Source organism: Lissotriton helveticus, chromosome 7 (assembly GCF_964261635.1).
Source record: "Lissotriton helveticus chromosome 7, aLisHel1.1, whole genome shotgun sequence".
Classification (NCBI taxonomy): Eukaryota; Metazoa; Chordata; class Amphibia; order Caudata; family Salamandridae; genus Lissotriton; species Lissotriton helveticus.
The window spans coordinates 393220329-393233065 of NC_136068.1; the positions used below are offsets into that span (position 1 = coordinate 393220329).

Consider the following 12737-nt stretch of genomic DNA (forward strand, 5'->3'; position numbering starts at 1 on the left):
TTTAAATCTTTTTATTAACAAAAGAAAACGAAAACGCATCAGGTGACATGTAGTACTTCCACATTTGTCATAAATACATGTCTGTACTACAGAACAATACACACAGAATATCATTTAGGGATCACAGGAACTCCAACGCTACTGTTACATCTGGGACCACTGGAGGATTACAAACATCCCCCCAGTAGCTATTCCAAGCTCCCCAAATCTTCCCCCATTTCGCGGGGCAGCCCCTAGCAACGTAGACTGACTTCTCTCTGTGCATACAACAATCCAGGTCCTCCATCCACTTCTCGATCTGGGGCATTTGACTGGCGCCCCACAGCTGAGCGATGTGACGCTTAGCAATCATACACGCCAGGGTCACCCACTGCCTCCCAAATGCACTCAGGCCCGTAGGCTCCCAAACATTCAGGACACATCGTCGGGCCTCCAGCGCCATCTCTACCCCCAACACCTCCTGCATCCTTGCGTGGATTCTGACCCAATAAGCCTGTATGTCCGCACAATGCCACAAAATATGCATAAAAGTTCCAGTCTCTCTGCACCCCCTCCGACATTTCCCATTCTCCGCCAGACCCATGTGCACCAGCCGGGGTCCCGTGACGTATGACCGATGTAGAAACTTCAATTGCACCAGCCTGAGTCTCATTTGGATGGCCACTACTTTCGGGGAGGAGACTGCCTCCCTCCAGTCCTCATCATCTAATTCCTGGCCGTCAGTGCCCCACTGCTTCCTAATGGTCACCAGTGGATCCCCCATATTGTTGATAATTTTTTTATATATTAATGAGATGGTCTTTTCGGGAAGATGACCGTCCAAGACTCGGTCCTCCAGGGGGGAGGCATCCGGGGGTGTAGTACTTCTGGGGATGTGTGCAAGTAGGGCATGCCTAACCTGAAGGTACCGATAACGCTCACTCTCCTGTAGATGATACGTTTTTTGGAGAGCGTCAAACGCAAGGACTGCGTCCTTACCCCAAATATCCTTGATCTGCGAGATCCCAATGAGATCCCATTTGTCAAAGCCTTTGGTTTTCCACAGGCTGCCCAACCTCCCCGAATTCTACAGTGGGGTTGCAAGGGTGAGTCTTCCATCCCACTTAAGATGTCGAGTAGCGGCATGCCACACCTGCACTGCGTGAGCCGCCGGACCGGCAAGGGGAAATCGGCCGGCCCTAGCATATAGAGCCCTCGTGAAGTGTCCCCCCCCCCCCAACCCCCCCCCCTTGGCACCTGCCCACGGATCATCGCATATCCGGGGTACGCGGGAGACACGTAAATAGCGTGGTTTACCGCCGCTAGCTGGGAGGCCCAGTAGTACTTCCGCAGGTCCGGCAAGCCGATCCCTCCGTCATACCAGGGGAGAGTAAGTTTAGAGAATGCAATGCGAGGTTTGCCCTCCCAAAGGAGCTGCCGTTGGAGGGACTCAATTTCTTTAAAATAGGAGGATGGCCCCGGGTCCATTGCGTTTTGAAGCGCGTACAAAAATCGGGGGAGGGCCATCATCTTAAATAGCACCGCCCGACCAAGGAGGGAGAGCAGCAACGCTCTCCACCTCACCACATCCTTCCTAAGTCTGGCCAGCGGGGGACCCAGGTTATTATCGAACCTCAGCTTCGGATCCAATCTCACATAGATGCTGAGGTAGCGGAATCCCACTGGCTCAATTTGTAACGGGCAGGAACTCGAAATGATCGGGGGGTCTTCGCTAAGGACAAAAAGCACTGATTTCAACCAATTAATGGCAAAGCCAGAGTACCTCTCAAATATCGCCAGGACATCAAGAAAACAAATCAGAGAGTCCCTAGGAGTGGTGAGGTAAAGCAAAATATCGTCCGTATAAAGAGAAATCTTTAATCCTCCCATTCTGGCGTTCAACGCAGCCCTCTAATCGATCGGTCCCAGCGGACCCACGCCGCCAACGGCTCATGAGCCAGTGCGAAAAGAAGTGGGGACAAGGGACACCCCTGGCGCGGACCTTCGGTTGTTCACCACAACCCTGGCGAGGGGGCCCTCATACAAGAGACGGACCCAGTTTATAAACGCATGGCCGATACCCATCTTCCCCAGGACTGCGAATAAGTAGGGCCACTCGACCCTGTCAAAGGCCATAGTTGCATCCAATGACACTAGCACCGCCGGCTCGTGTATTTTCGAGGCACCGCCTAGTATCCCGTGTAGCCTTCGTAAATTAAGAGCCGTATTACGACGCAACATAAAGCCAGATTAATCCAGATGAACCAGTGTGGTAATGACCTTGGCTAACCTAGTCGCCAATAGTTTGTCTAGCACCTTTGGCTCAGCGTTAAGCAGCGAATAAGAGGAGCACAGTGTCTTGGGCTTTCCGTCTTTATGAATGACGACAATATTCGCTACTCTCTGATCATATGGAAGCCGACCCCTCTCTTTATTCTCAACAAACATGGCACGGAGAAATGGAGCTAGCACATTAGCATTTAGTTTATATAGCTCAATGGGGATTCCGTTTGGGCCCGAGGCCTTCCCGGAGTGGACACCTCTGATAGCCTGTGCTACCTCATCGTTCGTGAGGGGGGAGTCCAGGTATTTCCTATCATCTTCCGATAATGAAGGCATACGAATGTCATGTATCATAGCCGCACTATCTGCCTCCATATAGATTCCCGTGGACATATACACCGAACTATAATAATCCGAGAACTCATCTGCGATCATTTGCGGGTCTGTCATCCTACCAAAGTCACCATTCTGTAATTCAGAACGCTCATATATTATTTCACTGCACTAGTGTATACATTGGTGGAAGGCTCTGTCACCCAGGTCTACTCACTTGCGAATGGCAGTAGACGTTTTCTTAGGTGTTGCATGGATAATGCTCTTAATATTATTTGTTGTCTTCTCATGATATAGTACCCCGGTGGACAATTGTGTGCAACTGACTGTATTTCCTGGCCTACTATCAATAGTCCAGCATCAGGTTTTATATTTGTTATTATCACAGAGTGACTGTTAGAACTGGTCCTAACTAATACCTCAGAACCCAAAGCTGGGTCACAAATAGGCAGAAACATGTTAACCATCTAAGGGGACATGTTTTTCCAGAAACATCTTCTAAATTTAGATTTAGCCTACCAGGAGATAGTTTTAGACTCACTACGCTTTATTTACTTATCACTCTGCCTCTCACCTATACCTCAAGTTCATCTTTAATCTCTAAAACAACTCAGCTCCTCTCCGGTGGAGAGTTGTAGCCCACACTCGGTACCTTGCGGTCCTGGTGTGAGGTAGGAAACCAATGATGAAACATGCCATCCTTGGGTGGGTTAGGGGACTGTCCTTTAAAGTAAGCATTTTTCCACAGGCAAGAACATTCTCAATATGACTAGACATATTCTTATGTGGGTTGAGTCTCCTCTCCAGACACACACAAAAGACCAAGTTGAGGCCCCCTAAACTTCAACTGGGGATCACACTCTACTTCCCCAAGGACATCATTGATACCAGGCAACAACAACAGGTGATGGACAGAATGCAGAACATTGTCATACATTCCCCCCAGTACAGAGATCTAGGCCTAAATCCATCGTTTTTTTGCACTCCACACCACCCCAGGTCAGACATGGCCATATGCAAATCAGCCTTGACCCTGTGCCTCATGGGAACAGTCCAGCCCGAACTGCCAAGCCATGTCTTTCCTGGACCGGAATCAAGCATCCAAGGACCGGTTTCTGGCTATCAGCCATCATCAGTCTGGATAGCTTGACTCCAGTGGTGTGGAGAGCATGGGACACACGTCTGAACATACCCATCCCATTCGGGGCGACAAAGGCAAAAACAACAGGTGAAGGACAGAATGCAGAACATTGTCATACATTCACCCCAGTACAGAGATCTGGGCCTAAATCCATCGGTTTTTTGCACTCATGTCTGACCTGGGGTGGTGTGAGGTCCCAAAAACGATGGATGTAGGCCCAGATCTCTGTACTGGGGTGAATGTATGACAATGTTCTGCATCCTGTCCATCACCTGTTGTTTTTGCCTTTGTCGCCCCAAGTGGGATGGGTATGCTCAGACGTGAGTCCCATGCTCTCCTCATATCCTCCCATACTTTTTTTTTTATTTTTAATTTTTTTTTATATATATTTTTATTAAAGAAAGCAGGAGTAAACATTACACAAGTCTGGTGTCATACTCAATTACATTACAATATTCGGCAGTCGCGTGAGGAAATGCAGAGAAAGCAGTACATGAAATTAAAATATACCAACAGAATGTATTATAAGCACAGGAGAGTCAATACGGTCAATCAATTAGATAAGTACAGTCTGCAGAACCCTTCCACCCACGACTCAGGATAGTTAGGACCAGAGTAGACACCAAGATGAGTGAGAGAACACGATTCAGGATATTCGAAGCACCTCCCGCAAAGAGGGAAAAGAAAAGAAAAAGAGGCCATAGAACTAAACAAAGACAAAATAACAACCCCCCACCCTGCACCCCTGCAATGGCTACAGCCTTACCCCACTAGCAGCGTGCCTGTCGCCCCAGAAACGTGCCCTAAAAGAAGGGAGAAAGAAAGTGGAGGAGGAGAAAACAAACAGGCCCCCGGTCTCCCGTACCCCCGGCCAGAAGCAAACCACCCCGATCATAAACAGGACAATATTAAGCAACAGTTAGCAACATCGGGGGAGTTTAAAAGAATCGCCAGACTCCCACATTATTACAGACTACAAATCCCACGTCGAATGAAACCCTTTCGTCACACCCAGTCAATCAAATCAACCTTGGCCACGTCGACTTTTCGTACAAACCCTCTCCGCTTGTACCGCCATATCAATAGTAAGGGTGAAATGTTTAACAAAGTCAAAGTCAATTCGGCCAGAAAGAAGCCAAGACATCTGTGCTGGAAGACCACAAGTCAAACGGCAATCATCCGCAAGAGAAAGGTCCAAGGAGAGAGGTTGCCACAATAAGGGGGGAAAGGACGGTGAATCACTCCCATGGTCTCTGATAAACTTGGTAGAGCATAGAGGAACTTCTCTGTCCATCTCGGGCGGTGTCGGCATTGATCGTATTGTGCGTGTGGTAGTCACGGGCTCACTATCCGTTGCTAAAAACGCCAGATCTGGCTGCGGCACAGGGTCCTCAATCACGGGCATAATCTGTTCCGCAGGTAACAAAACTTGTTGGAGACAAATCGAAGGGCCGGTGTCCGGTGTATGACTGATAGAGTCAGCTTTGTCAATAAGTTTCTGGATGATGGCGGTGACCCTCGAGTGGAACGCCCCAATGGCGGCCATTACGGTCAGCAACGACGGATCAGTCTCCACCCGCTCCATCCCCTCTAGCAAAACAACCGAGCAGGTTTTGAACCCCGGAGGTCGACTACTCCGGGGTAACAGGCATAGGTGGTGCCGTTGGAGACAGTGGGCGCTCTCAATGTCGCAATATCAACACCGACGCCTCCTGCGAGGGCCCGAGCCCGTCGACCCAGGGCGGGCAGCAAAGCCTCCGGGCAACGGACCCCCAACCACGGCAACTGGTGCAACACGCCCTTGTACTTCGGATTCAACCAACCATCAAATCGCCATTCAAACCAGGCAGGATATACTCCCCTTCGGGGGACCGGACACGGCCCAAGATGTTGTTCACTTCCAACCCGGATGGATTCAAAATTGAGGCCCCGGCTTCGCGCTGGGTTAGGCCGAGAATGACACACTGCATATCTTCATTATCCGAAAAGATGGAAATCTCGGGATTGCATCTCCAGACTCAGGAAATCTTCAGCCACGTGGGAGCCCGGTGCAAATTCAGGATATTTGTCAGGATTGACGAGTGGCTGGCGGAGGTCGGCGGAGCCGGGAGCTTATGCGGCCATCTTGGTTGCGAGCGTAGCTCCTCCCCATATCCTCCCATACTTAGGGCCTTCAGTCACAGCACAAGTAGAGGGCACAGGAATTACAGGTGGCATGTTGAGGTGGTTAACACGGTCTATACCATCCAGTTGGGGTCAAATTTCACAAGGGAAGTGATTGTTCTGTCACTTCACATTTGTCGCCTCATTTTCAGAACAGTCGTCTGTTGTCACACGAAGGGCAATCTTGGAAGATCCTGCACTCCACCCCACATCCCATTCACAGAGGCTTGACTTACTCAGGATCCTTGCGGCCACTGCGGCCGTGGCAGTGCCTACAGGTGGGAGTTCATCAGGGGGCTCTTGGTTGATCCGCTCACCTCCACGGATCCAGTGCACATAAACCTGACCTCACAGAATGAATGTATTATCCTTACAAGGAGTTCATTCCTGCGGTGCAGCCACCAGTTTCAAAGCTCTGATTGCCACCAGCGGGAGGAAGACACAAACTGACAAAGATGGGTCTTTCATGCTACCCAGCCCCAGGGCGAAGTGTTCATCTGAAACTTGAGGGAGAGAATGTGCCACACTGGGCCCTAAGTATTGCTGTCAGAAACCAGTGCACAAGAGCACCTGAAAGACCACTGTCCCAGTAAGGCATCCACATAAGCACTATAGCAGGTTCATACATTCAGTCCCTATGACAGAATACCTTTCAGCTCATTTCAGTGCAAAAACAAGCTGTTACCTCATGGTCTTCATGTGTATGTCATGAGTCCCTATTAATCATTCATTGTCACTGGTTGTATGCCAGAATATTGATAACAAAAATATCATCCACCAATTATTGTTGCCTAACTATTGTTTACAGAAATAGCTTTCGTTAATAGTATAGACTTACTGTTATTTACGCCACTGATGCGTAATTTTTGTCAAACAATATTTAGAACACTGTATTTTTCTCGCATAATATTTAGAGCACAGTAGTCTGGTACCATACCGTTGTCACTAGGAAGACTTGCTGATCACATCCATTTATTTTCTTTGGGTGACTTTTGTTCATCCCACCTGGCTTTTGGGAAATAATCAAAGAAATGTGTCGAGTTACTTTAAAATACCGCCTACTACAGACCTTAGGCTATCCTTTATAGTTAAAGTTAATGTTGTTATTTATTCATATTATTGTTACACAATGGTTAATTAAGTTTCCCTTTGCAGTGGTAGGAGGCCTCCTTTCTGCCCACCTACTGTCTAAGAAAGCTGGGATTGAAGTGGAAACAGGATGGCCCTGCTCTGGACCTCTCCTAAGGTTGGCAGAAAAAGCAGCAAGGAAGCTCCTACCAGGTTAGAAAATGTGGACTGACATACCTCGCCCTTTCCTTGTCACAGATACTACTTATGGGGGATATTTTACTTCAGATACTGGAATCCTACCATAGAGGGTATTCACAAGCCTGTGCATGACATTATAACCTGATATTATTTTTTATCTATGTGAGACAAGACTATATGTCTTGAGGAGTCTCTTCTGGACTGAGACCGTGTTCCTCCGTCACAGACTTGGCGAGCAGGATGATTCTATGGTACAATATGTGATGTTGGTGGGACCTGTTTATTTCCTTTAATTCTGATTATAGTGCCATACACTCATTGCACCAATCCATCATCATTAATAAAAAACAATACAGAATCATTTAGGGCTCAAATACAATTGTAAGCAAATAATTAGTACAATATACGTAAAAGCTACAAAATAAGTAATGACTTTATCATTACAATTTTTGTAATTTAATTTGTGCCTGCAATGCACAAGTTAAAAACTTACAAATGATAAAATAACTATATATGATGCCATTGCAGGAGCATAGCATGTGGGCCTTTTTGGGTGGTTCTTACATTAAAATCCCCAAATAGTGGTAATATCCATTTATTCCTCGCATTCTCTTAAAGAGAACAAAGTAGTAAAAAATGCATGCTCGTTTTGAACATGTCATTCTAGGATAAGCTGGCTCTGGATCAAGATGGAGTGTTTCTCTGTCTCCTTGTCACACCACTATTAGTTAGGGAGAACTCGTAGTCTAAATCTAGCATTAAGTACTAGTGTGGGGAGGATACATGCTCTCGAGATATCTCCTGCAGCCCCTGACTTTTTTGTTAGCAAGATAGACATCAACTCAGCAAATCAGTAGTATTTGCACCAGGTTAGCATTCCAACAGAACTTGAAATTAACTAAAAGACTGTCCCTGGCCTGTAGCGTGTTAAGGGAGAGACAGATATGAGGGAGATTTAGGTTATGGCACATGCATTTTACATGTTTGGACCATGGTAGCAATGCAGCTGTATTCCTAGAACATACATCTATCATTGTATCAGGAAGAAATTGCTCAATCAGGTTTAGTTTCAGGCTGTATTTTAAAAAGTAGGGATCAGAACCGAGTGCTGGGAGAAATGCTTAAAATACCTATTATATAACAGAAGGGCAGAGTTGAGAGGTTTGAAAAGTGATTGTAATGATTTAATAATGTTGTTTTCAACAATGGCTATGTTGACGTAGTCCTGAGTGACCTAGTTTCGGTTACATAACTGGCATCCTTCTAAGATCGGTGGGTGTTGTCCATAATAACAAATGGTCCAAGTTTTTATAGAAGAGAAAAAGCATGTATGGAGGAATGTGAATCTGAATCCAATTTCCACTGGAAGAGAGGTGGCCAGCCATATAGTGCACATCGTCTTCATTTAAAAGTGTTGCCTTTGAGGCATTATAGTAAGGATAAAAACCCACCAGTGTATCATTCATTTAATCTTTCCAATTCAGATTTTTTAGTTATTTAAAACCAAAAGAACTGGCATTGCAACAAAATAAAGCTAAACATATAAAACAAAACAAATATCATAAAGCAGCAATGTAAAAAATAGTATTTGCAATAGAATATTAATTTTGACATATCAATATATCTTATCACAATTTACTTGTCTGTTTGAATAATATGAGACCTACAACTCTACTTATTCGCCGTAATCTTGTTATGTTATAGTCTGCAGCATCACTAACCAAAGTACAAACTAAAAACTTAATAATCACAGAGGGGCTGTAGTGGTATTGAAGGCTATGCCCTTTATATGTGGTCCAGTTTTGTGGGAAATAGATTATGCAGCATACATACTTTTTACCGCTTCACCAAAAGCTGAGAATTTCCAACTTTCATAAATGCTTCACTGCTTTGGCACTAGTGGCGCTCCTTTGACCTGGTAAAAGCAAAGCTGAGAGATTTACATATTCAGTATATGCTGCTTTTCCCGGCTAAACTGAAAGTGATGTACAAGGAGAAGACATACTTTTTTACCCACCCAGAGGATGCGTGGCAGTGGCTGGAGGAACGTCCCACACTGCGGAGAACGGGAGACGCGAGACGGTGACAGAAGCGCCTGCCGCGGAGGCCCAGTGGGGGCAACCAAAGACCCAGAGATCGAGAGGATCACGTGGAAGCAGGAGACTGAAGACGACCCCGTATCCCACGCAAAACTCGATCCACCGGCGGCGGCGGAGCTCGGCGTCCCCTGGGCTAGGGGATCCAGCAGGCTCAAGATTTCACTGCCTGGCGGGGAACGCGCGCTCAGAAGGGGAAGAAGACACTGGTGGCAACTCAACCAGAGACGACGACACTGACGCTCAGTCTATGCAAGCCTGTAGTTTGGGGGGTGCATATACCGATATCAGCGTGTATGTGCGTCTACGCCATGTCCCCTGAACCCCTACGCAGGTCCCCTGTGGATCCTCCCAAGAGCGTGTAATGCAGAATGGGGAGGTGTTCTTTAGAATAATGGCTACTCCCCTGGAATCAGTGGTGTATCCCGCGTGTGCCAGCACTTTATAACGTCCCCTGGCTAAGAAGGAGCAATTAGATCCCTTAAGGTGTGTTTCTTGTAGGAAAATTACATCTGGTCCTATTCTTTTAAGGTAGGCATTTTCGGGGGCGTGGCCAAGATGGCGGAGTAGAAGGACGTGTCTGCCGGAGCTCCTGACCCCGTCCAAGGCCCCGAGCCCTACCTGTAGCTGAATTCTCCCCCCCGGAGCTGCACTGTGTCGCAGGAGGAGCGAGGGAGCCGGGGGCTGCCTGACTGCCGCCGGCTGAACCCCGCAGGGCGCGAACTCACCGAGTTCAGAGGGCCGAGTGGTTGGCCGGTGCCGACCTGAGCTGACGGGGCGCCTCCGTCCCGGCGGTGTGGAGGACTGCGGGGCGGCGGAGTAGCGGAGGCCTGCCCAACCGGAGTGGACGGAGCTGATCGGAGCTGGCGGGCCCTGGACCGGGGGCCCGACCGTGCCTGCACGGCACTGCGAGGTGCCTGAGGAGCTTCCGCCCCTCCCCCAGCGGCCCAAGATGGCGGCAAAGTGAGACCGGGGTTCTTCGCCCAGTCCTGCGCGGAGACCGGGATTGAGACTGCCGACTCCCGTCAACAGGTTGGTGCTCTTCGCGGCGACCCGGACGGAACGCCTGAAGCAGCGGATACATTAGCTGCCGGCTGGTGCTCTCTACGCCCGGGGTGCTGCCTCTGCGGGGGAGGGACCTACGGGAGTGCCCGGCTTGGCGGCCCTCTCCGAGTAGTGCGGAGGGCCGGGATCGGCCGAATGCGGAGGCGCGCCCCTGACGGGCATTGACTGTGACCAGGAGACCGCAGGCACGTAGCGGATCGGCGACCCCCACAGCTTCCCGGCGCCAACTTGCTCCTGTGTGACACCGCCGGGGGAGCCGACAGCGGACTTCTTGAAGGTACATGCGGCGGGCCCCGACTGGGGGAGCCACGACTGGGGTGCGGCCTAGGAAGGAGTGGGGAGAGTTGTAGTGCAGCACTGCTGGGAGCCATGATGGTGGGGTGAAGGCCTTGGCCCCGGGTTCCGCAGGCTTCGACGCCGCATTGGGACCTCCGCGCCGCGACCCGCCCCCGGGGGTGCGGCGTTGGGAGCAGATTTCGAACGAGGGGCGCCCCGTCTTGCACTGTGGTTCATCACCCGACCCTGGTAGGCTACGGACTTTAGGAGTGGCTCAAGCCAACGTCCGCCCCGGATTGAAAGCAGTCTTCTGGTGGAGCGTGGACCGGTGGTGTGCATCGCGGCGACAGGCGCACGGGTCGGCGGAAGGACCTGCATCATGGCCAATCCAAAGGGTGGTAAAAAGAACGATCGCACGCTGCCGGAGATGCTCGGCAGACCTCAGAACAGAGGAGATAGGGCCTCCTCCTCACCTGGAACAGCTGGGAGCTCCCAGTCTGGCGCAGTGGCGGAACCCCCGGTCACCAGATCCTTTCTGGAATCCCTCTTTGGCACGTTGCGGGAGGACTTCCAGGCCCTGAAGCAGGAAGTAGCGGGAGAGGTGAGAGAGCTCCGCAGGGAGGTGGACGGACTGGGCGAGAGGGTGGCCACGACGGAGGAATCTACGCACAGACAAGATGAGGAGATCACCTTTCTGCAGCAAGAAGTGCTGACTCTCCGGGAGCAGCACTTGGACCTCCAGTTGCATAATGAGGATTTGGAGAATAGATCACGCAGAAACAACATACGAGTCCGAGGTGTGCCATCCTCGGAGGAGACCCCGGACATCGTTCAGTACCTACAGGAACTCTTTCGATCAGTCCTAGGCGAAGGGGATGATTTCCCCATCAGGATTGACAGGGCTCACAGGGTGGGGCCCGTCAGAAGGGCTAATGGCCCCCCTCCGGACATTCTAGCGTTCCTCCCAGACTTCCCATTGAAAGAGAGGATAATGGGGGAGGCAAGGAAAGCACGTTCACTCACCTTTCGCGATCGCCCTGTGGCGCTGTATCAGGACTTGTCCACTCTCACGCTTCAGAGGCGCAAGGCGTTTAAGATTGTGACAGACTTCCTCAGGCAGCATGACACGCCCTACTCCTGGGGTCACCCCTTCCGTATAATTTTCAAGTGGCAAGGTGAGACTCACCAATTGAGATCCCTACAGGACACTTGCGACATCCTGGGCATTACTGCGGCGGAGGAGGAATCCCACACGCCGAGGAGGCGGCGCACGACGGACGGGGGATGGCACCGAGTGGCACGTAGGAGGACGACGGGAGGGTCGAGAAGACCGGGATCTCCGACTATTAGGGCTGCACAGGAAGATGCTGTCCGGACAGCCTCTGAGGAGCTTGGAAGCGTGGAGGAGGTGGCTTTGACCGCTTGAATGTGCTCCGGGGGGAGTTCACCATAGCACCGTTCCAATTGCTGGCTTGGGGTGGGGGGAGGGGGCGCCGGATTGGGCACGTGTGGCTGGACGTCCACTAAGGTAACATTCCACGGATTGGTCCGCTTGGGCCTGTCTGGGACTATTTGGAGAAGTTCTGGGGAAGTTGGGGTGTGAGTTGCAGGGTAGGGGGGGGGAACTGGGGAGGGAAGGGATGTGGGGGGACAGTTCGGGGGTTGTTTCGGGGGTAGGGGGGGGGATCCGGGAGTTGGGATGGGGAAGGGGGGTCGTCCAGTGCACAGTGCGCCTGTTGGGAGTTTTGCAGGTGGCCCTACACTTTGGTTTGCCTGCGTTGCGAGGCTGCTTCTGCATTTGTGCTTTTCTTTCTGCTTTGTTGCTTGTGTTCATATTGTGGGCTCTTGCGCTCCATCCCCGCGGGAGGGGTCCCTATTGCTTGCTGCCTCTCCTCTTCTATGCCTCCTTCTTCTTTTAAAGTGGTTACCCTGAACGTCAGGGGGCTGAACAACCCTGTCAAACGGCGGGCGGTGCTCTCCCTCCTAGAGAATACACACGCTGACATTTGCCTCCTGCAGGAGACACACCTGCTGCAGCACGACACACATAGACTACGCTCCCGTAAGTTCCCGTCACAGTTCTTCTCATCTAGTTCCTCTAAGTCTGCGGGGGTGGCTATTTTGGTGTCCAG

The 12737-nt window shown here is 50.4% G+C and overlaps 1 protein-coding gene across 1 annotated transcript in view; it reads left to right on the forward strand.

The window, feature by feature from the left end:
• Positions 1–12737, forward strand: part of EDEM2 (ER degradation enhancing alpha-mannosidase like protein 2) — a 217711-nt gene that overhangs the window by 87516 nt on the left and 117458 nt on the right. Inside the window, exon 5 of the mRNA XM_078652241.1 lies at positions 7055–7180. Coding sequence (XP_078508367.1) covers positions 7055–7180 — 126 coding nt within the window. The remainder of the gene's footprint in view (positions 1–7054; positions 7181–12737) is intronic.